The sequence below is a fragment of the Anabrus simplex genome, chromosome 10, assembly GCF_040414725.1.
Source record: "Anabrus simplex isolate iqAnaSimp1 chromosome 10, ASM4041472v1, whole genome shotgun sequence".
Taxonomy (NCBI): Eukaryota; Metazoa; Arthropoda; class Insecta; order Orthoptera; family Tettigoniidae; genus Anabrus; species Anabrus simplex.
Window position 1 is genome coordinate 130,656,622 of NC_090274.1, and position 27,507 is coordinate 130,684,128.

The window sequence follows — 27,507 nt, forward strand, 5'->3', positions numbered from 1 at the left end:
AATTTACCGAGCTCAGAACACTTTAAGCAAGCCTCGGACCTATGGGAGTAATGGAGTCCCACTCCCATTTGACAGGCGAGGGACTCCTTCGAAACAACTCGGCGAACGAAATGGAATTCGATGGGGAGCTATCAATATTAATGGGGCTTATGGAAGAAAGAAGGTAGAACTTGCTGAGTCAGCAAAGAGGATGCATCTGGATGTGCTTGGAGTAAGTGATATTCGGGTAAGGGGAGATAAGGAGGAAGAGATAGGAGATTATAAAGTGTACTTGACGGGTGTTAGAAAGGGAAGGGCAGAGTCTGGGGTAGGGCTCTTTATCAGGAATACCATTGCACGCAACATAGTTTCTGTTAAGCACGTAAGTGAGCGAATGATGTGGGTAGATTTGTCAGTGGGAGGAATTAGGACAAGAAGTGTGTCCGTGTATTCACCATGTGAGGGTGCAAATGAGGATGAAGTTGACAAGTTTTATGAAGCATTGAGTGACATCGTGGTCAGGGTCAACAGCAAGGATAGAATAGTGCTAATGGGCGATTTCAATGCGAGAGTTGGGAATAGAACTGAAGGATACGAAAGGGTGATTGGTAAATGTGGGGAAGATATGGAAGCTAATGGGAAGCGTTTGCTGGACTTCTGTGCTAGTATGGGTTTAGCTGTTACGAATACATTCTTCAAGCATAAGGCTATTCACCGCTACACATGGGAGGCTAGGGGTACCAGATCCATGATAGACTATATCTTAACAGACTTTGAATTCAGGAAATCTTTTAGGAATGTACGAGTTTTTTGGGGATTTTTCGATGATACAGACCATTATCTGATCTGTAGTGAACTAAGTATCTCTAGGCCTAGGGTAGAGAAAGTGAAATCTGTCTGCAAACGAATAAGGGTAGAAAATCTCCAGGACGAGGAAATTAGACAGAAGTACATGGATATGATTAGTGAGAAGTTTCGAACAGTAGACAGTAAGCAGGTTCAGGATATAGAAAGTGAATGGGTGGCATACAGGAATGCTGTAGTAGAAACAGCAAGGGAATGCCTAGGAACAACTGTGTGTAAAGATGGGAAAAGGCAAACATCTTGGTGGAATGATGAAGTGAGAGCAGCCTGTAAACGTAAAAAGAAGGCTTATCAGAAATGGCTCCAAACAAGGGCCGAGGCAGACAGGGATTTGTACATAGATGAAAGAAACAGAGCGAAACAAATAGTTGTTGAATCCAAAAAGAAGTCATGGGAAGATTTTGGTAATAACCTGGAAAGGCTAAGTCAAGCAGCAGGGAAACCTTTCTGGACAGTAATAAAGAATCTTAGGAAGGGAGGGAAAAAGGAAATGAACAGTGTTTTGAGTAATTCAGGTGAACTCATAACAGATCCCAGGGAATCACTGGAGAGGTGGAGGGAATATTTTGAACATCTTCTCAATGTAAAAGGAAATCATCATGGTGGTGTTGCAAACAGTCAAGTTCATGGGGAGGAGGAAAATGATGTTGGTGAAATTATGCTTGAGGAAGTGGAAAGGATAGTAAATAAACTCCATTGTCATAAGGCAGCAGGAATAGATGAAATTAGACCTGAAATGGTGAAGTATAGTGGGAAGGCAGGGATGAAATGGCTTCATAGAGTAGTCAAATTAGCGTGGAGTGTTGGTAAGGTACCTTCAGATTAGACAAAAGCAGTAATTGCACCTATCTATAAGCAAGGGAACAGGAAGGATTGCAACAACTATCGAGGTATCTCATTGATTAGTATACCAGGCAAAGTATTCACCGGCATCTTGGAAGGGAGGGTGCGATCAGTCGTTGAGAGGAAGTTGGATGAAAACCAGTGTGGTTTCAGACCACAGAGAGGCTGTCAGGATCAGATTTTCAGTATGCGCCAGGTAATTGAAAAATGCTACGAGAGGAATAGGCAGTTGTGTTTATGTTTCGTAGATCTAGAGAAAGCATATGACAGGGTACCGAGGGAAAAGATGTTCGCTATACTGGGGGACTATGGAATTAAAGGTAGATTATTAAAATCAATCAAAGGCATTTATGTTAACAATTGGGCTTCAGTGAGAATTGATGGTAGAATGAGTTCTTGGTTCAGGGTACTTACAGGAGTTAGACAAGGCTGTAATCTTTCACCTTTGCTGTTTGTAGTTTACATGGATCATATGCTGAAAGGTATAAAATGGCAGGGAGGGATTCAGTTAGGTGGAAATGTAGTAAGCAGCCTGGCCTATGCTAACGACTTGGCCTTAATGGCAGACTGTGCCGAAAGCCTGCAGTCTAACATCTTGGAACTTGAAAATAGGTGCAATGAGTATGGTATGAAAATTAACCTCTCGAAGACTAAATTGATGTCAGTAGGTAAGAAATCCAACAGAATTGAATGTCAGATTGGTGATACAAAGCTAGAACAGGTCGATAATTTCAAGTATTTAGGTTGTGTGTTTTTCCAGGATGGTAATATAGTAAGTGAGATTGAATCAAGGTGTAGTAAAGCTAATGCAGTGAGCTCGCAGTTGCGATCAGCAGTATTCTGTAAGAAGGAAGTCAGCTCCCAGACGAAACTATCTTTACATCGGTCTGTTTTCAGACCAACTTTGCTTTATGGGAGCGAAAGCTGGGTGGACTCAGGATATCTTATTCATAAGTTAGAAGTAACAGACATGAAAGTAGCAAGAATGATTGCTGGTACAAACCGGTGGGAACAATGGCAGGAGGGAACTCGGAATGAGGAGATAAAGGCTAATTTAGGAATGAACTCGATGGATGAAGCTGTACGCATAAACCGGCTTCGGTGGTGGGGTCATGTGAGGCGAATGGAGGAGGATAGGTTACCTAGGAGAATAATGGACTCTGTTATGGAGGGTAAGAGAAGTAGAGGGAGACCAAGACGACGATGGTTAGACTCTGTTTCTAACGATTTAAAGATAAGAGGTATAGAACTAAATGAGGCCACAACACTAGTTGCAAATCGAGGATTGTGGCGACGTTTAGTAAATTCTCGCAGGCTTGCAGACTGAACGCTGAAAGGCATAACAGTCTATAATGATAATGTATGTATGTATGTATGTATGTATGTATGTATGTATGTATGTATATTATAGAGAAAGACTTCATAAAATACACCACACTGCATCTGAAAATGAAAATCCACAGCCAGTTTCCAGTTCTGACTGGGTCAGGAATGGAATAAATGAAGCCCCATCTAGCGGCGAGGATAGGAATTGCGCCGGCTGATGAAGCCAGTCGTACTCTTCTGGGGCAATGATTAATGACTGACAGATGAAATGATACAGGAGAGTGCTGCTGGAATGAAAGGTGACAGGGAAAACTGGAGTACCTAGAGAAAAACCTGTCCCGTCTCCGCTTTGTCTAACACAAATCTCACACGGAAGGACCAGGATTTGAACCACGGAACCTAGTGGTGAGAGGCCGGCGTGCTGCCACCTGAGCTATGGAGGCTTACACTGCATCTATGTGTGCATGCTAACTATTTCTTCTTCTTCTTCACTTAGGACCACTTGGAATCAACATTTGTTTGCCCAGTAGTTCTTTATTTTCATCGACTGTTGTGATTCCTGTTCCTCCGCCCAAGTACGTCACGTTGGTTTCTTCTCGTCTTCCTCAAATCCCCTTGTGTGAACAATTTTCCTGATTATATTCCTATCCAGCAGATTTGATGATCCTAATTCAGCAAGGTCTTTCTCTACTTGCTTATACCATCTTGATCTCGTACGTTTGATTGCAAACATTTGTGTATTTGATAAGTAAGTCTGTTGTTATTCGTTCTTCCCAAATAGATTATTTCTTCTATGAAAAATCCTGTGAAAAATTATGAATTCTATAGCACAAGCAATGAAGAACTCCTTTTGCCATTTGTTTTTCGCTGCGCCGACAGAGACAGGTCTTATGGCAACAATGGGATAGAAAATGGCAAAGACTGGGAGGGAAGTGACCACAGAAGAAGAACTGGAAGGTCACCTACCTTCTTGTCTGTCTCTAAATCAAGCTCTGGTTGTGGATCATCATTCACCATCACCTGGTGGACACTTGACTCCTTAAAAAAGAAATTTGAACACATTATTTTACTAACGAGTTAATACACTGACAAGAAGCAATCTGATTGTAAAATATATAATGAAGAGACAGTCAAGCCACAACGAGCAAACATGTCATAGAGGCCACCCAAGTTTTTCATCTGGAATACATTTTCTTCTGACAAGCTGAAGACACAGACAAGCTAAGTGAATAACAATAAGTGTTTCGTCCTTTAAGAGGAGTTAGGACTGAATTTTGAAACTTGTACAGATTTTAAGTCAAATAAACACTTGTTTTACCAAATTAGAGGTGTGTGGCTGTATTGGTTCAAATGATATTTATACTTAAAAAGTAGTCCATAAAGAAGTCCCTTGCATAATAGTTTTCATCTTATCAAGCTGAAATTTTGTTGACGTTTACCAAATGTATGGGCCTTTGGGAGTGGTGACCCCATCATAATAATAGGTTGAGGGTTGAAAAGAAGGTCAACAATAGAGCCCATTTTCATTATGAGACAACTAATGGAAAAGCAATGGGAGTATGGGAATGATATGGTGATGACATTCATTGACACTGAAAAGGCATATGAAAGTGTCCCCAGGACTAAAGTTTGGGGCAGTTTGCTGCAAAAAGGAATTGGACAGGGATTAATACAATTGATGGTGGCAATATACTAGGAATGTTGTAGTTGCAGGCAAACACAAGTTAGTTCAAATTAATTAGTGGGCTGAGACAGGGAAGTGTTCTATCACCAATCCTGTTTACAACAGTAATCGATGACGACATGAGAACAGCAAAAGCAACATATGGAGGAAGAGAAATGAACATCATGTTATTTGCAGATGATATTGTGATTTGGATAGAAGAGGACATGAAGGTTCAAGAACAGTTGGATGTGGCGAGTGGGAAGATCAAAGAATGCGGATTGAAAATAAGTGTAGAAAAGAGTAAAACTCTTGTTATGACTAGAAGGGAGAAAGAAGGGAAAGGCCAGATTAGACTTGCAGACAAACCCCTGGAAGTTGTGGAAATGTTCAAATACCTGGGAAGTGAATTAATGGAGAATGTTCGACTGGATGCTGAGATTAGTAAAAGGATTCAAGCTGGAAGCTGTTTCTATCATAGTGTAAGGAACATCTTATGGGACAAAAATCTGCCAATGGAAGCAAAGGAAACTATGTACAAGATGTATTACGTACCCATAGCAACTTACGGAGGAGAAACTTGGACAATGACAAAGAAGGATGAGAGTCGATTACAGGCAGCCGAAATTAAGTTCTTGAGGAGTATGTTACAGAAGAGTAGAAGAGACAAAATAAGGAATGAGAAAATCTGGGAAGAAATTGGAGTGGAAAAAATTAAGACAGAGAAGAGCCGACTAAGATGGTTTGGGCACATAAAGCGAATAAGGGACAAAAGAATGCCAAAAAAGGTGATAGAAATGCAAATGCAAGGAAGAGAGGTTGTGGACAACCATGATTGAGATGGAAGGACACAATCTGATGCAGTATTATAGAAAGAAACTTGGACTGGGACGATGATATGATATGGTACTAGTTGTACCAAGGAAAAGTACAAAATGTACTATGTACCTATACTGACTTATGCAGCTGAGACTTGCACTTTGAATAGCAGGCAAGAGAGTAGAATTCAAGCCAGTGAGATGAAATTCATAAGAAGTACGACAGGAAAGACAGAGTGAGAAATGAAGATGTTAGGAAGGAAGTTGGGATAGGAAGGCTAAATGAGAGAGTTGAAAAGAATAAACGAAGGTGGTCTGGACATGTAAAAAGGATGGAGGAGAATCAATTCCAAGACAGATGCTGGATATAAAGTGCAAAGGCAAGAGAAGAAGAGGAAGACCTAGAACAAGGTGAAGAGCAGCATAAGGAGCTGGATAAGGGGAAATGATGTAGTAATAGTAATGGGTTTTACTATGAGGTGAATACTATTCTGTTAGAAATGTTAGAAATTTTGTTTCTAAATTAAAAAACTACATTAATACAACAATCATCAAAATTCATATTAAAATTTAAAGTATTTTAAATACCATTACAAATTTAAATACCCGTATCTTTGAGAACAATCTCGCCAAGTTAAAACAAAAGAACTGCATCACAAGGAGCATTGTGTACAGAGTAAAATATTGAAAAATTGCAAAGCGAGAAAGAAGCAAAAGAATATCTACTTATTTCAGAACTCCCTGCACCATACGTCTCCCCTTTAGACCTCTTAGTTCTTTCTTCCTTGAAAATGTTCCCCCATTTCTGATGTCTTCACATTTACTCTTGATCACGGCTTCCCTTTCTGCCCTGAGGCACGCAGTCATAACACATTGTGCTGCTTCAGGGTGTGTCGAAGGATACCACTCTCCTTTTAAATGGTCACTAAGGGCACAGCGACTTAATTGATAACATTATCTGGTAGAGGAAGGAATGGACTATATTTTTATGAATAAAAGAAAAAAATAAGTGCTAATGTAGCTATAATATATAACAATTTCGTGTGCCTATTTCTAGCCAAATGCAGCCCTTGTAATGCAGACCCTCCGATGAGGGTGGGGGGCATCTGCCGTATGTAGGGAACTGCGTGTTATTGTGGTGGAGGATAGTGTTATGTGTGGTGTGTGAGTTGCAGGGATGTTGGGGACAGCACAAACACCCAGCCCCCGGGCCATTGGAATTAACCAATGAAGGTTAAAATCCCCGACCCGGCCGGGAACCGAACCCGGGACCCTCTGAACCGAAGGCCAGTACGCTGACCATTCAGCCAACGAGTCGGACAATGTAGCTATGACAGGTTGTTATTTTTAAAGAGAACTAAACCAATTTCTGTCGCACGCGTAGTAGATCGTAGGCAGGCACAGTCGTACGTGTAGCACCATCAGAAAGTGGTGCCAACATTCTGGATGTTGAAGAGAAAGCGAGCAATGTTCGGTCATGAGGGTTATGGTCTGGTTCGAGTCCGATCAATGGAAAAGATTTTTATCATAAGAAGGCCAACAGAGTAGGAGAGAAGGTACTATTTCCAATCACTACATTGCATGTCAAAAGCCAGGTTTCAATTCCAGACCTTAATTGTTCACGTTTATTATGCTGTTGGCAGTTATTCATCCATCGGATGGGGCGTTAAGCACTGAGCAGACCCCTTGGTGTTATTCGACAGGTTACCGATGCGAATCACCAGACCTCTGGAGGCCAGACATGAACATTACAGTCATACAGTATGTCAGGGATCACCCTACTAACTGATGCTGCTTGTTGTTTTAAGGGGCCTAACATCGAAGGTCATCGGCCCCACCCTACTAACACTGACCGACAGTTGTTCTTCATCTCTTCTGCTGCAACTCATCTCAGCTAAATGACATAATCAATGAAACTACAACCCGACACAACAGGTAGCGTTTTATAAAATATGTTAGCCTACATGTCTGAAATTGATGGCTTCCTGCATTCTATGAAGCTTGGCATAACTTTATTCTAATTCTATTGTCGTTCTGCTTCACCATTATCAGTTCATCTGAACATCAACAATTTTGTACTGTGAATTTTGCGATTAAATCCTGGAGTAGTTGAAGTCTTACTAAGATGAGACCAAATACCCATTCTCATCTGTCCATGGAAACCTTACCACGCTTCTGATATGACACAAATTTCACAGTAATAGGCTGTGGGTCATTTCTGTCTGGCTTCAAATTGACACCGATTTCTTCGGTAAAGTCGATTATAATCCGGTCTCTATTTCTTTCACATCTGACTGACTGATGTTCACGTTTCGATGATATTTTTCCTATTATTTTTGCATTTGTAGCATTCACACATTATCTCTGAAATCCATCTTGTCCTGTCAGAAATGTTTATTTATTTATTGTCTTGTTTTATATGGCGGGACTCAGGCTATGAAGCCTGCTATTCTGTACGACCATACATACACCTACATGAAGAGTTAAATATAGACTAAATAAATTATCTACAGTTTAATATCTTAAGGTATCAATTAAATGTTTTAATTAACATAATAACTTAGCTATGATCTAATCCTAGTATGTTATGAATAATTATTATTTATTAACCAGGTGTGACAGAGTTTCCTAAAGCGGAGGGGGTTTGACACGCTCCTAATTTCAGCAGGTAGGGAATTCCAAATTCGGCTGGCAGCGACTATAAATCATCTGCTGTAGCGAGTTGAGCGGTGAATGGGAATGAATGCTTAGTACTAAGGTGGATGATCATCTGGTAGGATTACTAGAAGGTGATGCTAGGTAATGGAATTGTGTGGCAAGGTAATTCGGCAGTGTTAAGGTTCAGTATATGATGTAACAGGGAAACCGTATGTAAATTTCATTGCTCTCTTAAACGGAACCATGAAAGTCTATCAAATGCGGGAGAAATATGGTTAAACCTTGGTATATCTGAAATGAATCAAACACATGTATTATGTGCCTTTTGGAGCTTGATGGAAAGTGAGGTGCTCAGGTTACTGCATACTACGTCACAGTAGTCTAATATTGGCAATACTATACTTTGGATAAGCAGTTTTCTTACATGTTGGGGGGGAGGGAGTTTTATCTGGAGAGTTTTCACAGAGAAATGAACATTCATAGCTGGGAATAGTGAAAAAGGGTTCATTCGTCACGCCCATTGTAATGATGCGGGTGACGAGTTACCTTGTCGCACCCATTATGCTTCCGCGAATGACGAAGAAACTCGTCCCCCCATTACGCGTGCATGCCTTCTTGGAATAAATACGATTGATCGCCATTCTCGTCAGATTCTAATTGTAACCGCCAATCGGTCAACTTAATTTTATAGCAATCTTACTACTTGTTCATCACAGTCTGTTGCTTCGTCCATTTTACTTGTAACAGCAGCCTTTTAATGTCAATAATTTTGATACTATCACCATTGTAATTCATCACATTGTAAAAAAAATATTTTTAAAACCAACATTGTTATTTTTAATGTTAATTTTAGTTTAAGTCTCTTCAAGACTTTTTAAAAATTAATTTCATTTTATTATATGTTAATCAAGTGCTTATTTTTATTCCGAGGTTAAGACAATGGCTGATGATGCCTTCATACTAGGTGAAACATATACCATTATTAGTTAATAGATCAATGTAAATCATCCAAGACAAGACTTATTGTATTGATTAGGTGGTCAATTTAATAAATAACTTACTGTTATTATTTTAATCAAATATCATCTATACGGATCAAAAATGATATTTATTACATGTAATACTGGATACTGGCCGCACTTAAGTGACTGCAGCTATCGAGGTCGGTAAGATGTCGTATAGAGATGGTAGGATTAAGTCTAGAGTTTTTTTACAGTAACTGTGGAACAATCTCATCACATCCTGTCGCATTTATCTTTATTGATCATGCAATTTGTCTCACTTGAGTGGGAGTTACGAGTGAAAAATATAACTGGTCTCCTCCATTGTTAGTATTGTCATTGTGTAGAATTTTGTTAATCGTCTGTTTTGTTGTCTTTTCAGTGTTAACAAGTCTTGTAGTAAAGTATTGGTTTAAATCATCCAGAGATAGTTTAATGTCAGCAGTATGTATTTTATTTCCACCTATGCCCATTTTTAAAACGATTTTCCAGATTGCTGTCATGTTCTGGGTTAGCAAAATGTTCTGTGAGTGTCTTGTTTTAGCATTCCTTATGGCCTGTTAGGTTCTATTACGAAGGGTCTTGTACAGGTCAAAATTGTTTGGTACTTGGCTAGTTTTAGATTTTCTGAAAGCTTTGTCTCTCTCTGTCATTAAGTCTCATATTTCCTGAGCCATCCATGGAGCCGCAGGGCATTACGAGGGCTGTGCGTTTTGGCATGTGTTTATTGAGAAGAGCTAGCAGTTGTTTGTTTAAGAGCTCTACTTTATCATGTAAATTATCAAAAATATGGACATTATGCCAAGGTATGTTTGCAGCATCTTCTAATAGGGCTTCGTCATTTATATTTTTTAGGTCTCGGAATATAATTAATTTAGGTCTGTACTTCGGACATTTAAGTGAATAAGCTAAATAAATTAAGTCGTGATTGGATAGTCTGCAAGCAGACATTTGCCCACGGGTCAGTACCCTGTCAGGGTTATTCTTTACAATTAAGTCCAGTAATGTATGTGATGTGTTGCAGTAAGCGGCAAAACCGTCATGTTACACGATTTAAATATATTGATTAATTGCTCGGTCTCAGTCATTTTATCATTAAGAATGTCAGTATTGAGGTCACCTAGTAATAAAATTTGCTCATACCTGGGTACGAGGTCTAGTAGGATGTCCTCAAGGTCGGTGATGTATCCAATCTTTGGTGGGCAATACACTACACTCAGTAAGCACTTTTCACCTAGAGCATCAATTTCTATGAAAATGAACTCAGGCCTTGTGCAGTATTCACTGATTGTTTTGTAGATTATTTTATATTTTAGGTCGTTCCTAACATACGTTACTACTCCACAGCCGGCTTTACCTCTGCGATCATTTCAGATCAAACTATAATTTTCGAGGTGGACAAGAGAATCTGACAACCAAGGTTTCCCCGTTCGTCACAATGTGAGGGTTGACATTAGCAATTATGTTACGGAGTTCGTGGAAGTAAAGAATTAGACTCTGAACGTTAGCATGTACTACCTGTAAGGAATTTGGGAAGTTGTTAAAAGCATTTGTAAGGGGATTAGTATTAAGGGGCTGGGTAGGTATGGAAGCGGAGATTCTGATCAGCTGACCACCAGTAACCTTGTCAAAAATAGAAGCATGTGCAGCACTCTCACTTAAGAGTTGCCAACCTGTACGCTATCTTGCCTAGTTATTATATGAAAATCTAATGAAGATATAATCTATAAGTAATAGTTGGAATAGTAATTATAGTAATACACTAAAGTCTAGTGTCTAATTTAGTTAAAACTGTAAATTGTATAATAATATTTTAGTTTCGGTCTGTCGGTTTATTTAGTCTTGTCCAATTCTGCTCGGCTCGACACATAATATGTCACACCATTGTGTTTCACAATAATCGTACCATCTATTGTCCAACAATTGGACACAGAAAATCTAGTGATCGCTTCTTGCAACAGTTTCATGTTAATTAATGTGAGGTCTTCCCTGAGTGTTTGGCCGTTCCTTTCAGTTTCTTTTTAGATTTGAACAGTTCGTTACATTTGTGGTACGACACAAACTTCACTATTATCGGACGCGACTTACCTGGACTCATCTTGCCTAGCTTGTGACTTCTGTCTATGTCCTCGTGTGTTAAATGTACTCCAATATTGTCAGCTAGCTCAGTGACAATTTTGTCCAGGTCCTCCCCACTCGATTCCCGCACTCCGAACAAACTCAGTGATTGCCGCCTCTGATATTGCTCGAGAGCAGCGGACTCAGTTTCGAGCTATTCCTTAAAATCTGATGTTGTCTTGTCTCTGGCCTCCAGCACTTCCCTTGTCTCCTTGATTACTCTGATATTAAGATCTATCGTAGCTTTAAGTTGCTCTATAATGGCCCTGGCTACCTGGTCTTGTATGATGTTGGCTAGCATGGCAAGTGTTTCCTTGTCTCTCAGAGCTTCCTTTAGGTCGTTGTTGTTGTTGCTACCTTTCCTTTCCCTGGCATGGCTGTTTACAAGAAACATTATGTTGTTAATTACTTGTGACACACTTTGAACTGGCTATTCATAGCACGGTGGTTTTACTTATCACTTAATTGAAAGTTCCACAAGTAAATGCTGATCTTACACCTTCAAATCACTCATAAAGCTGGAGACTGAAACACACGCTACTATGCACTGGTCACCATCTTGCAGGTCATGTAATGATTGCACTCTGGCAATTTATATGTCTGCTGCTTGCCCTGCTGCCCTCTAACCACTGCGATAAACAAACAATAGTGCCACCTCTCCCAAATGCAATTAATTTATGCTGCTCTAGAGAATAGCTTTTTTCCTTTAGTTCCTTTCTTGTTCTTTCTTTATACTAAAGCACCTTATAAATTGCTTTTAAATTGAAATCTGTTGCATTTTTCAGTTGCTCAGCTATGGTTTTTCCATACCTGGTCTCAAATAATTTTAATGAGCATGGTGAGGGGTGTCTTTGTCTCCCGAGACTTGATGCACTGCTCATTTCACTACTCTACACTGTCGCGCTGGGCCTGTGCCAGGTCTATGAGTGTGGGTACCTTCATTTGACCACTGCTGCCATACACGTTGTACCGTAATGCCTGTCGGCCAACACGTGCAGCAACAGTCCTTACCGATAATCCAGCCTCACACAGCCCAATTATCCAAGCCCTCTCAAACGGCGACAGTTGTTGATAGCGTGCTCTTCTCTGTCGTCGAGGCATGTTTGACGGGGAACACTTCACTGCACAGACTGCAAGTCAACTACGCTACACCAGAGTCTGTATACTGGAGTTGATTCCTCCGCGACCAATCACGTGGGGAGACCTGTAGCAACTATCCAATGGGTCTGACACTTTGATCGTTTACATACCTACATGGCATCGTTCCATATCCTGAAAATCAACACAAACGACCAATGCCTTCATGATGTTACAATTTTCATTTTCTTAAGTGTATAATCAAGAAGTAAGTATAAATAACCACCTAATCGATACTTTATTAATGCCTCAGGCAAAATTGAATAAAATTAAAACTTACAGGACATGTTTCGACCACTTAGTGGTCCTCTTCAGCTGTATAAATAAAGAACTGAAAAGAAAAACATTGATAATAAGCACAAATAAAAGTTCTTCGGAGACTCCTTTGATAAAAATGGAGGTCATCAGAATAGGTCATCTTGCCTCTCGTTCTTGTTTGGAAAAGATGTTTATTCTGCGCTGTCTAGAGGGTCTGTCTTTGAGCGCGACCTGGTGAAGTAACGATGTGATACAGTTTGACAATTCATGGAAAGCTCTGGAGAGAAGGGAAGTAGAGTTTTATCGTCATCTAAAATAACACGTGAGGGAGGAGGGAGATTGGGCTGTGCTTCTGCGATGTCGTGTTTGATTATATCTCTTGTTCGTCTAGTCTGTTTCATGTCTACCCATTCTAAGTATTTGCTAATATTCTCATATAAGATGTTTTTATGCTCGTTGTTTTCGTTGAGATTCTCTTCACCGTTTTCCAATTTATCAAGAACGATGTGGAGGTTTTCCAGGTTGTTCATAAGATTACCTTTATTAATCACATGTTATTTTAGATGACGATAAAACTCTACTTCCCTTCTCTCCAGAGCTTTCCATGAACTGTCAAACTGTATCACATCGTTACTTCACCAGGTCGCGCTCAAAGACAGACCCTCTAGACAGCGCAGAATAAACATCTTTTCCAAACAAGAACGAGAGGCAAGATGACCTATTCTGATGACCTCCATTTTTATCAAAGGAGTCTCCAAAGAACTTTTATTTGTGCTTATTGTCAATGTTTTTCTTTTCAGTTCTTTATTTATACAGCTGAAGAGGACCACTAAGTGGTTGAAACATGTCCTGTAAGTTTTAATTTTATTCAATTTTGCCTGAGGCATTAATAAAGTATCGATTAGGTGGTTATTTATACTTACTTCTTGATTAAACATCGATACGGTCATGAAATGGACAACTTGTAATAAGTGTATAATGTCGAACATTTCTTTTGTTATCGTGTAAGTCCTGAAATGGGCAGGAAGTAACACATACCTCTTTTACCAAGTCCATAAAAGACACCTCCACAGGGGATCGATGTTGCACATCCTCGTCATCATCAGCAGCTGACTCAACCTTTAACTCCTACAAAAACAAAAATCTTGTTCACTACAAAGTAAATATTCTCAAGATATGAATTCATGAAAATCATAATGGCATCCAATGTATTAGTGTGAGAGGTTATGGCAAAAACACTCACAGTGCTGATATATCAGCTCTGTCATTTTTAGGTGTTTTGGTCATTTGTGTGGCTGCTAGATAGCAATAGATGATTGCAACACTAACTTAAAGCATTACTTTTAATTTTACTCAACAGATAGATCCACCAGTCCTATGAAATATTTTTATTTTCAAGAAATGAAATCTGTTGACCATGAATGTTTATGTTGTGGCAGTTTGAAGTTGTCCATTTTTTTGTTTGACTTACAGATATGTTAATTTGATTTTGATACTCTATTTAGTTTAGAGTTTATTTTGTTTTATTGATATTGGACCTGTTTGCCTTTCTTTCCAAACCATAATAATATATTTGTATTAATTCTTTGCTACATCAGCTTGCAACAAATATTTTTATTTTTTAATAGCTGAGCGAACTTCTGTGCTGAATGATTCCAGAGTGCGTGTATATTCAGATGATTGGGACAGTGACAGCGACTTTATTTCCCAAAAGTGACTTCCATTACATGGCAAGTGACTACTGTACTCCTGAATATATCTCCACAGTCACAGCTACCCATCCTGAAAAAACCTGACATCGCTGAAAGTGATGTTTGCACTGAATAACTCTGTCATACTTCATGAGTGAATTGTATGCAAATCACAGAAATATAAAATTATATAGAATTAAATGTTCTTTCTTTCAGGTTTAATAGTGACGAAGTCAGATGAAATAATATGTGATGTTCCTGTCATTGAACACCAATTTTTATTTTTCAATTTTTTTTTTCAAAATTAAGTAATATTTTTCAGGTTGAAGATATTTATTTCTGAAATGCTAACTGTTTTTGTATTAGTGAGATTTCTTTGATTTTAATACGTGTTAACAGAAATCCAGACATCCTCCCCTGCTGCTGGCTCAAACACTGATGCAAGGAAACTACTGTGGACTGCTAAGGAGATCGAGCTTTGACCCTACGCAGCCCCCGCCCAGAGTGTATGGTCCCACTAAATGGAGTACGCACTGGGCAGGGAAGAAGTGGCTGTGCGATGTGTTCTTGGGGCCTTCAACCTTCTCCAAGCTTTGACTGTGGTGAAGAATTCCAGACAGTGGGACACATGACCTTCAGATAGCCACATGGAGTCTTCCGCTGAACTATCGACGACCTTCTAACACCTTCAACAACGCCTATTCAGTGGCTGCCACAACTGGACGTCCTCGTTTATTTTTTATTTTTTATTTGATCTATTTACTTATATTCATTGTTATTGTTAATTACAAACAGTCATATCAACACACTATTTTATTCCATAACCGGTTTTGAGATTGTAAGGTCCATCATCAGTATTAAAATTATTTACAACATTTGAGGTGACGTAATGTCATGCGCTTCCAGCGCTCTCGACACTTAAAGCTGAATGTCTGTTTAGTACTTCACCAAAAGCCTAGGCACCAGGACCAGCTAGACTTTTCCTATGATATGTCGCACCTTATGTAACAACATTCTAAAGTTTATACGTATTATTCTCACACTCTCTCACTTGTTATTTCTTTTCCTTATCTTACAGATGATCTCAACAGGGCTCCATTTTAACTTATTTTAATTCATTTTGACGACACACTCATGTGGACTTAAATGTTGTAAATAGTTTTTACACAGCTGATTGACCGTCGAGTCTGAAAGCTGGTTATGTAATGAAATAGTGTGCTGATATGACTGTTTGTGATTCAGAATAATAAAATAATTTTCATTTAGGATCCATATTGACAGTTATGTTACACAAATTGTAAAACTAGTATATTGGTTCCACCTAGTCAATACCTACAAGTTTATTTACAATTCAGAGTTGTAAAAACATCATATCAGAATAACAGGACATGTTTCGGCTGCATTAGGCCATCTTCAGCTGACTAGAATTAATATACTAAAAGTTACAAAATGGATAAAATTCACACCCATATGATATACGATACTCATAAATTAAGTGCATTTTGAGTCATCATCAGAAGAAGAAGTCGCTAGACGTAATGTGATGAAGTTATAACAGTTCTATTATAAAATGACGATCATGTAATTAGAAGTTTCTTCTGTCCTTAAAATTTGTTTCATGCAAAATAATATCAGCTGATTCAGTAAAACTGTTGTTCCGCTTAATATAAAAACATCTAAAGTGTTATGAATTCACAAATGTAGATCAACATGATTTAATGCCAGCCAGACTACTGAGTGGAAATCAACTGCCGTCCAGTCATGTTGTGCGAGTGAAATCTAGAAGGAAAAGTTACTAAGATGAGTATTAAAACTAGGGAAGCAAGATTGAGGAAAAGAAGAACCATGTAGATAAAAATATAGAAAAACAGACAAAATCTCATAACAGCTCTGTGTTTATGTCAGACACTGCCTAAGTTGACACTAGGTCGGTAACACATTCGTCCTTGTGTATGAGCAATGTTATTGGCAGAGGGGAGTGCGGGAGGGCAGAGGGATTGAGGAGTGGAAAGCGTACGTGAGACCAATATGTTGATGACAATAAATTGAACTTATAAAAATTTATGATTTCATCATATAAGACATTGACTTTCTCCAAAATTTCATTGAGGCTGAACTTTGAATTGTAAATAAACTTATAGGTATTGACTAGGTAGAACCAGTATACTAGTTTTTCAATTTATATTAATGACTAGCTATATTACCCGGCTTTGCCCGAGCATTTCTATGCTTGTTTACTTTTAGGGATTTTATTACCTGTTAATTATGTGTGAAGATAACTTTTGTTGTTGTGATGTAGTTTCCAAGTTATTGTTGTGTGTTTAATTTTAAGTCTGAACTGGTATTTAAACTGCATCCAGAGTGCCACAATACAACTCACCGACCACGGGAACTATGGATTAGACACCGATATTGGTCGTTTTCGATTATTCTTCAAGTGTTTTTTTTTAAAGTTTTCTTAGCTGTGACATTGATTGTTTATGAAGTCTTTTGCAAATTTAGAAATATGGTTATGTGTATATTTGTGTGCCAATTTTAGTTGAGAGCTATGTTGGAATATAACACATCGATAGTCTCGTTCATTTTGGACATTTTTTTTCAACGCTCCTCAATCTCCATTCCGACTGGGCCTGAACTATGACATAAACAGCATTCAAAGTATCATGATGTTGGAGGAGTCCTGTGCCGATGTGGGTGAACTTGAACTTAAACGAAACCTGGAGTGTCACTATCAATCTCAGTGACGCTGAAAACTATGGATTCTACTTTAATATTGGTGATTTTATATTATTTTTTACTTCATCCCATTTCCACTTCCGCTCAGGCGTGCACACACATAAATCCATACACTGGGCCATTTTGGATTTTTTTCAGCCCTTCTCACCCCCATGCCGATGGGGGCTGAACTTGGACTTAAACGACATGCGAAGTGCTACTGTTCATCTCAGCGACCCCATAACCTATGGTTTCGAACTATTTTCAGTTATTTTTATATATGCCAGCCCCTCCCAACTACAACCTCCAGGGGTGGCTTACCCCACAGTGCTTTTACTGAGACAGTGATATGTGTACCAGAATCTCTCCTTTGCGTAGCCTACATTTACGCACGTGCCTACTTCGAACACCAAGCCTGTATTCTACTTCAGAATCCTTGAGCTGACGTTGCCATGGTTACTGCTGCTCATTTCTTCATCCATTTCCTAGAGCGGAGAAGTGTGATGCCAATATCTCCAAAACGGTTGGTTTTAGGCCCTTAAAACATGCTTTTTAAGGCCCATTGGGCTTTACCAAGTTTTGATCTACACGTCGTGAGGCTCAAAATGAGTTTTGTCTCGTCCTTCTACGGCAAGTTGAAATTTCACATGTTAATGCGCCAAAGGGCTTAAATCTATGGAATGGAGAGGGAAGTTAAAATTTCTTGTAGATGGGGTTACCCGTGGGGTCCTGAAAGTTAAGTATACAAAATTTGGTTCAAATTGGTGGAATGGTATGGATTTGCATAAGGTACAGACAGATATTCTGCTTTATATACTGTATATATAGGTAAATACTATCATCAGCATTGGTTTTTTTTTGCTAGTTGCTTCATGTCGCACCGACACAGATAGGTCTTATGGCGATGATGGGATAGGAAAGGGCTAGGATTGGGAAGGAAGTGGCCGCGGCCTTAATTAAGGTACAGTCCCAGCATTTGCCAGGTGTGAAAATGGGAAACCACGGAAAACCATCTTCAGGGCTGCCGACGGTGGGGTTCGAACCCACTATCTCCCGGATGCAAGCTCACAGCTGCGCAGCCCTAACCACACGGCTAACTCGCCCGGTAGGATTGTTATTAAGATGGCTTTCGTAACTTATAACGATTACTTATATTCTACATCATTTCTGTCCTTTTGTATTCTTTCTCTTCCTATTTTTCTGCATTGCACATATCTCTCTTGATCTGTACTTTTTGTTTTACCTTGACTTTTTATATTTATTCTGTTTTGTAAATTACTTGTTTTTCATAATGTTACTCAATTTGTGCGTGGCTCAACTTATACCACAAGCTAAATAAATAAATATTTACCTGTTGATTTTTAAATTCTGCTTGCAAAATCACAAAAATTAGTCTGATGTCCTTCGAAGAGGCCCCAGCAGACAAGCTAAGCACTAGAGAATTAAGTGCACTTTAGATATAATGATTTGGCTACTGCTGTTTAGTGAAAGGCAGTACAATAACATTATTGAAAACCTGTAGGGAATGTCATAACGGTACAAATGACTCATATTTGATAGAGATTCTGTTCCAGATATCACTAATAGCTCTTTCACAAATATTCACTGTGGTTCCGAAACAAGTGAAGTAGATTCAGCTCGGGATGATGATTATATTCCTGAACAAGGGAATTAATGCTATGGCTATTTTGCATATGATGTAGCAGTGACAGAAGTGTGAGGTTTTTAAATTTTCAGTTGACTGTGTGGCACACAAAAACCAGGAAGTATTCTTATATAATTAATTAATGTAACAACTTTCTTCTGCAGAAACTGATGACTTGATGTCGTGGCTACAGTTCATTACTCCAGTACATTATGACTTCTACAAGAATCTAAAAATGAGTGAGATAAGATCAGAGCCCCAGTCATGTATATCTCGTCATTAATATGGACAACCATCCTTGTGGCAAAATGCAGAGCTTCACAGCAGCAGGTTATGAAGATGATGATGATACTTGTTTAAAGGAGCTTAACATCTAGGTCATCGGCCCCTAATGGTACGAAATGAGACAAAATATAATGACAATTTAAAATTCCAAAATGCATCCACTGACCAGAATTCAAAACTTGATAATTAAGAATGAAAGGATCAATATGAATTTAAAATAATCAGTGGGTCGAACTCAAAATGTTGAAAGTTTAAAATAATTCCAAAATCAATCTAATGACTAGAATTCAAAAAGACAATGATCAGTGGGTATGAACTTAAAACAATTAGTAGATCCAACCCACAATGCCCCACCTTCCAAAAAACTAACTTAAAATAAAGGTATATACTGACCAAGGGGCTGCCTCCAGAGCACAATCCTGAATCAAAGATGGTTACTGTCTGAAGGGGCCCAAAATCCAAGTCAACGGCCCCTCATAGTAAAGTAGATGATGCTTGTTGTTTAAAGAGGCCTAATATCTAAGGTCATCGGCCCTATAGTAAAGTAGAACCATGGTATTTGTCATGTAGCAGTACTAATTGAAAGATAAGAATTCCATTATGGTCCGTATTGAACTGAGATCACAATTAAAATTAATACAACCTATGGCAATAAAGTTCTGTAAATGAAGTCAGAATGGTCAATCCGGCAACACTGGCGACACACAACGCTGCACCTGCGAAGCAGCAGGTTTTGACCACCTGCTCTCAACGTTGTTCAGTTGAGCATTGTATATGTGCCATGTAAGACTTGTTTGATATAGTGCGTTGGTTCTGAACTGCAAACAGGAACACGAACGACCAAAAGATCAATGTACACTTTTGTGTTAAGCTTGGCAAGACACTGAAAGAAATGCATGCACTGCTGGTGTTTATGAAGATCAAGCACTGTCCTTGAAGTGTGAGTACGAGTGGTTCGCCCGTTTTCAAGGAGGCCGGGAAAGTGTTTCTGACAACCCCCATACCGGAAGACCGGTGACAAATGTCAGTGACGAAAACATTAAGAAGGTGAGGACATTAATCACGAACGATTGGCGATTAACTGTGCACATGATAGTGAATGAACCACAGATTAACCGTGAATCCGTGCGACAAATCGTTACCAAGAAGTTACGGAAGAGGAAAACGACTTCTCGTCTTGTGCCACATCACTTGATTGATGATCAGAAGCAGGCACGTTTAGAGGCTTCACAGGATTTTGTCGAAACGGCGGATGCGACACCAAATTTTTTGAACTGTATTGTCACTGAGGATGATACCTGGTGTCTCAGGTACGACCCTGAAACAAAACTGCAAAGCATGGAATGGCGTTCTCCAGAATCCTCTCATCGAAAAAAGGTCAGAGCCAAAAAGTCACACATCAAACTCGCTTTGAAAGGAAAGAGATTTGACGATATTCCCTCCTGACATCCAACAAAACTTGATGAGGCTTTAGAACACCATCCCAAAGGACCCCTCCTTGCAAAGTTTCCAGGACATGTATTTCCGATCTCAGCAGTGCCTAATTATGGGAGGGGACTATATCGAAGGACAGTAAGATCACTGTCATGCACTGTTCATCTATGTTGATAGTACAGGACTGTATTGTCACGGGTTGTAAAATTATGTAATGGTTCCAACTTTTCAATACATGTAAATTAGTAATGTAAGGTTACATCACTAGTTGATCATAAACGGTAACGGTTTCGACCCTAAATTCCGGGTCATCATCAGCCGATCACTCAAAAATAATAATAATGTTATTTGTTTTACGTCCCACTAACTACTTTTTAAGGTCTTCAGAGACGCCGAGGTGCCGGAATTTAGTCCTGCAGGAGTTCTTTAACGTGCCGGTAAATCTACCGACACGGGGCTGTCATATTTGAGCACCTTCAAATACCACCGGACTGAGCCAGGATCGAACCTGCCAAGTTGGGGTTAGAAGGCCAGCACCTTAACCGTCTGATGCGAGAACAGGGAACTGGAAATCAAGTAGGGATGACATAAAATTGTTAGTGTTGAACTGTAGAAGTACTGTAAAGAAAGGAATAGAATTAATTTAATAGATATATATTTACCAAATATTGTAATAGGAGTTGAATCATGGCTGAGAAATGATATAATGGATGCAGAAATTTTCTCACGGAACTGGAGTGTGTATCGTAGAGATAGGAGTATTCATTCTGGTGAAAGAAGGATTTGTAAGCTACGAAAAAGTTACAGTTCTAGGTGTAAGGCTCATTTCTAAAGATAATAGGCAACTTGATATATTTGGAGTGTACAGACCAGGAAAGGGAAGCACTGACACGGATTCAGAATTATTTGATAAGATAATCAGCTATGTAGGAAACGACATGGAAAGAAATGTGATTGTAGTGGGAGATCTGAATTTACCAGATGTCAATTGGAAATGAAATGCAAACGACAGGAAGCATGACCAACAAATGGCAAATAAGTTAATATGGGAAGGACAGCTGATTCAGAAAGTGATGGAACCAACCTGAGGGAAAAATATCCTGGATGTGGTGCTGATAAAACCAAACGAGCTCTATAGAGAATCTGAAGTAATAGGTGGTATTAGTGATCACAAAGCTGTTTTTGTCGTAGTTAAAAATAAATGTGGTAGAAAGGAAGGTCTCAAAAGTAGGATTATTAGGCAGTACCATATGTCTGATAAAGCAGGCATGAGGCAGTTTCTAAAAAGTAACTATGATCGGTGGAAAACGGTAAATAAAAATGTAAACAGACTCTTGGATGGGTTTAAAGCAATTGTTGAGGAATGCAAAAGCAGTTAGGAATGGTAAAGACCCATCTTATTATAATAGAGACATGAAGACACTAAGAAGGAGGTTGCAGACTGGAAAGAAAAAGAGTTAGGAATGGCTGTGGAAGTTAGGAGAAACTGAACGAACTTACTAGAAAATTGAGTCTAGCAATGAAGGCAGCTAAGGATAACATGATGGCAAGCATAACTGGCAGTCATACAAATTTTAGTGAAAAATGGAAGAGTATGTATAGGTACTTGAAGGCAGAAACAGATTCCAAGAAGGACATACCAGGAATCATTAATGAACAAGGGGAGTGTGTATGTGAGGATCTTCAAAAGGCTGAAGTATTCAGTCAGCAGTATGTAAAGATTGTTGGTTACAATGATAATATTCAGATAGGGGAGGTGACTAATACTGAAGAAGTATTAAAATTTACTCATGACAAGAATGACATTTACAGTAAGATACGAAAGTTGATAACTAGAAAAGCAGATAGAATTGATAAGGTTTTTGGAGATATACTAAAGACAATGGGTTGGGATATAGTACAATATCTGAAGTACTTATTTGATTAATTGTCTGCATGAAGGAGCTATACCAAATGAATGGAGAGTTGCTATAGTAGCCCCTGTGTATAAGACATAAAGCTCAAAATTACAGGCTAGTCAGTTTCACATGCATTGCATGTAAGCTCTGGGAAAGCATTCTTTCTAATTATATTATACATGTTTGCAAAATTAATAACTGATTTGATAGAAGGCAGTTTGGGTTTAGGAAAGGTTATTCCACTGAAGCTCAATTTTTAGGTTTTCAGCAAGATATAGCAGATATCCTGGATTCAGGAGGTCAAATGGACTGCAGCGCGATTGACCTATCTAAGGCATTTGATAGGGTAGATCATGGGAGACTACTGGCAAAAATGAGTGTAATTGGACTAGGCAAAAGAGTGACTGAATGGGTGGCTCTGTTTCTAGAAAATAGAACTCAGAGAGTTAGAGTAGGCAAAGCTTTATCTGTCCCTGTAATAATTAAGATAGGAATTCCTCAAGGCAGTATTATCGGACCTTTATGTTTTCTTATATTTATCAATGATATGTGTCATGGTGACAAGAAAGCTGTATTATTTAAGAAGTTGTGTACCATTTTATGTAATTTCGGAAAGCCGCAAGAAAATGGCATCAAGGACAAAAGTCATCATCTTCATTTTGATGTGGTAAAATCTGTTTGTTTTGTTTTGGCTTGAAAAATTGACTGAGTATGATATTTAAAATTATCAATTTGGACTGGAGAAGAAGAACATTAATTATGACTGGACAAAATTATTATTACTATTATTAATGTTTGGGCTTATGAAGAAAATGGACTCTAAAAGAAATTTAAAACTTGAAGGAATTATGTTAGGAAAACATGAACTATTAATTATGAAGATATTTCAATCTATGAAGAACGTGAAAATTGAATGTTGATTTGCAGAGATTTTGTAATATTATGTAATTATGTTTTAAGACTGAAAGCAAATTGTATAAAGGTATGTTCACCTTGATACTGTCCCCTTCAAAAGTGGTAAAAATCATTTACTGGAGAATATTTTATTTCTACTGTAAATTGTAACATTATTTCGTGAACCAGGAAGGGAGTTTTAGCACGTCGAGTCGGCTAGAACCAGTCACCAGGTGTACGGAAATCCCAGCCAAGGGTGAGCAAGAGGGGGAGAGCAGATACCGCTAGTCAAGTAACCTTCAAATCAGCCGTGAATACCACGTGATCAGGCGAAATGAGTGTCAAGTGTTCGATCGATATTAGTAAAGGTATATGACGTCTGACTATGGCAGCCAATCAAGTGATCAATTTGGTGTGAAGTTAATGAAGTGACCAATAGTGTATAATGAAAAGACGCACCCCTGTCTTAAGACGGTGAATTATGGATTTTCCTAAGGAAACTTTACTCTGAAATTTCTACCTCTGAACGCGACGAGTGGGAATTTATTCTGACTTCAACTACAGACGTGAGAAGACGCATTTTGCTTACTGGGGAACTTCGTCTTATTTAGAGCTTCCAACATCTTGCAGATAGCAGTTCAGACATCCACGGATTCTACTTACAATTAACTGAAGATATTAAAAGATAAGTTGCTTTTCCATCTCGTCAAACAGCGGTGTGTGTTTTGGACTTGTCTCAGACTTAATTTTCAGTTTCAGCTTTCGCAAGAACTTCTACAGAGGAGATCATTGGTTCGAGTGCAAGTCAGGATGCCTGTCTTCCTATGAGATGAATGGTATGGTTTCCAGCGCGCCAGCATGTCCTCATTGAACGAGTAGAATGTAAAGCAGCTCAGACGGGCGAGACCAGGATCGATGGTGCGTAACGTGGTAATGCACTAGGTCATCAGCCCGAGTTCTACGATCGACAGTCACCACCAAGTAATATTTAAACATTGTTATTCTTTCTTCCTATTTGTAAATGTGAAGTGTAATGATATAGCCTCTACTTATTTGCTTAGAAGAATTTCTATTAGTTAGAATTTTTTTCCGCCTCTTCTTTCTTGGTGAAGGTAGTTTGGGAATGAGTGTGTGTATTTTGAACCTATTAGCTTGTTTTGAGTGAATGTCATCGAGAAATGTTTCAACTGTCCCGAGTTCATTGTGGCAGGAGAAATAAAAGTAATACGACCTCAACGTTAAACTGGGATTGTTTGAATAATTTTTTATACTTGAATTGAGATCAGATGGGACAGTAATTTCGTGGATTCCATTATATCAGAGTTCATTCCTCGATTATACGACGTATGGTTGGATTCCGAGTGCGATAGAGTCATCTGAGATATTCTTGTGCAGTAGCTTCCGCATGTATGATCTTGCGCGGCCAGGGATAATAATAATAATAAAAATAAAAATAAATTAACCTAATTATCGCATAAAAGAACACCTAAGGTCATGAGCATAATAATAATTATTATTGAATAAGGTTGATGTGCGCTCATTTGTATTAATTTAGGCCTGGGAAATGGCAGTATCTGACCGATACATTTGTATATATTTTTGCTGTGCTATTATAGTTATTTGACTGGTAGATGGATATTATTGAATTTAGCAGATAAGTTGTGCATCCATTATTGAGTCAATTTAAGAAGAAAATATGTTACCTGACGTAATTTCTTCGTTGTGAGCGCAGATTAATTGAGAGCCACAATTATGGTGGAGAAGTAAAAATAAATATCGCAGCTCATGAACCGCATGCGCGGAATGTTCATTCTGACCTGTGTTTAAGCAATTTTGTCGATTTTCGGATGATTTTTGCTCGTAAATTTTCCCTGAACATCGTCATATGACTGAGTTCTTCAATAAAGTGATAATCATTGCTCTATCACATCTCAAGTTGATGAAAGGAAGTCCCCACGATATTGTCATCATGAGAATATTTTCCCTGACTTTGACTAAACATGAAAATAATAATCAAGGGCTAGCATTCATGTAAATATGTATATAATATTCCCGTGTATCTTTGTGTGAATGTAGTGTGTGTGATTTGTCTGTATTTTGCTTATTGTAATTTTACAGTCCATATTTGTGATGATGCTCTTCGCTGTTTCGTGGATTTTTTGGCCAAATTTATGCCAACTTTAGTGGTTCACTATTTGACAGAATTTAAACCTTTAGTGAATTTTATTCGTTTTTAAGGAAGAATAGGGTCTTAACTAGCGAAAACATATAAATAAGTATAGGCCATGTCAGTGGATTGAACTCACAAAATCGAAGTTGTAAAAGTAATATAACTAATTATTTTCAATCAATGGGTAAATGTAGGTTGACATGATGTCAAGTTCCAAAGTATTGTGTGAAGATCAACTACTGAATAATTATAAAAGGGAATTTATTAACTAATTTAAAGGTCAAGGAAGACGATTCAACCATAATTTCATGGGAGAAATTTTTTTATTTAATTTTCAGAAAGGAATGAAAATGATCATTTTCAAACTCGATTTAAGTTAAGTCCATTGAGGAAGGAAATTTTATTTTCAAATCATTTAATTATTAATGGAAGAGATAATCTCAAATTAATTATTATTGATCGTTTAATTATTTTTCAACTAAAAGTCTAAATATTATATTTACAGACTCAGGCATTTGCAGTTCCATTTATCGATGGAGTGTCCATGTTGGTAACGACATAAAAGAAGACAAGTCATATGAAAATTCCTAGATTTTGTACATTATTTGTAGAATTGAGAAGAGCAGTAGTTGTAATAAATGTGTGAAACCTATTTAGCTTTCTCTCATTTGCCACTAGTTCATCATCTATCCCTGCACTTGAAATTTTCGCACAGCCGATAAGCGAACGATCTACCCCCTGGAGATCCTCGCTCACCGGTCGAGCTGAGCCCGGCATGACGGGTGCAATACATAACTTGTGAGTCTGGCACATGTCGTTTCCTTGATGATGAAATTAGTGATGGGCAGTCTGAGACTAGGTCTCCAGATTTCTCGGGATTCCTCAAGACTAGCACAGGCACTATTTCTTGCGAGAAATTTTGAGAGATCTCGAGAGCGTTGTCCCCGTATTGTTTGGCGAGCAGCGTATTGTAGGCCTACAGGTAGTCGGAGCTGAATGTTGTTTGTGCCAAGCATGCAAATAGCCAACCATGGTCCTTCTCCATTTCGTAAATTCGTGTCAACAAGCGACTAGGGTGTTCATTTCTACCGAGGTCTATTTTGAGGCAGTATCACATAATTATAAAGGATGCGCATTCTGGCATTGTATGCACTGGTAGGTATACGAACCTGACGGCCACTGTAGGTACACGTACGTGGATACTAGAGGCGTGCATTATTCGAACTCGAGACGAGGCAAGATGCGCCTTGCTGCATATGCAACCACCATTACGCATGAATGGAATGTGTAATCTGCAATGCTTGAATATGCAGCCACCATTATGCATGAGTTGAATGTGTAATCTAAAATGCTTCAGATTGCTCCAATTCTTTCGACTGGTAGGTGTACAGCGTTATCAGACCCCACACCCAAACCCTGCTTGTGTTTACCGATATTTTAGTGATGAAGGAAATAATTCCTTACAATGTTATAGAGTATGCCCGTCATAATCAGGTACTTCGATATATGATGGTGCAATGTGAAATTGTACTAGTTGTACACGACAACTTGAAGACGATGTCCGAAACGCAACGTAAGTCGTGGTTGTCAGTTATATTGAAGAGATGGCACATAGCACAGCCCGCTGTGTTGTTTATTCAAAAGAAGTAAAATACGTCGGCAGAAATACTTCTGGGATGATCCGACACTTAAAAACACATAATGTAAATGAAGAGGAATAGTCACAGAACACCCCCGGCCCGGTCTGAATCACAAGAAGCTACCCTGTCGACAACGATTGTGAGGCATCCAGGTAGGTTTACATCCTAATAACAGTTATTAACCAATTATATGGGTTATTCTACAATCTGTATAAGAAACAGTCTGCAGTGATAAGAATCGAGGGCTTTGAAAAAGAAGCAGCAATTCAGAAAGGAGTGAGGCAAGGCTACAGTTTGTCCCCCATTATTTTCAATGTTTACATAGAACAGGCAGTAAAGGAAACCAAAGAGGAATTTGGAAAGGGAATCACAATCCAAGGAGAGGAAATCAAAACCTTGAGATTTGTCGGTGATATTGTTATTTTATCTGAGACTGCAGAAGATCTCGAGAAGCTGCTGAATGGTATGGA

At 38.7% G+C, this 27,507-nt stretch overlaps 1 protein-coding gene across 1 annotated transcript in view; it reads right to left on the bottom strand.

The window, feature by feature from the left end:
• Positions 1-27,507, bottom strand: part of LOC136882074 (zinc finger protein 501) — a 197,929-nt gene that overhangs the window by 43,550 nt on the left and 126,872 nt on the right. The window contains exons 7-8 of the mRNA XM_067154579.2: positions 13,704-13,793; positions 3,979-4,050 (exon numbers count right to left, since the gene is read on the bottom strand). Of these exons, the coding sequence (XP_067010680.2) occupies positions 3,979-4,050; positions 13,704-13,793 (162 nt within the window). The remainder of the gene's footprint in view (positions 1-3,978; positions 4,051-13,703; positions 13,794-27,507) is intronic.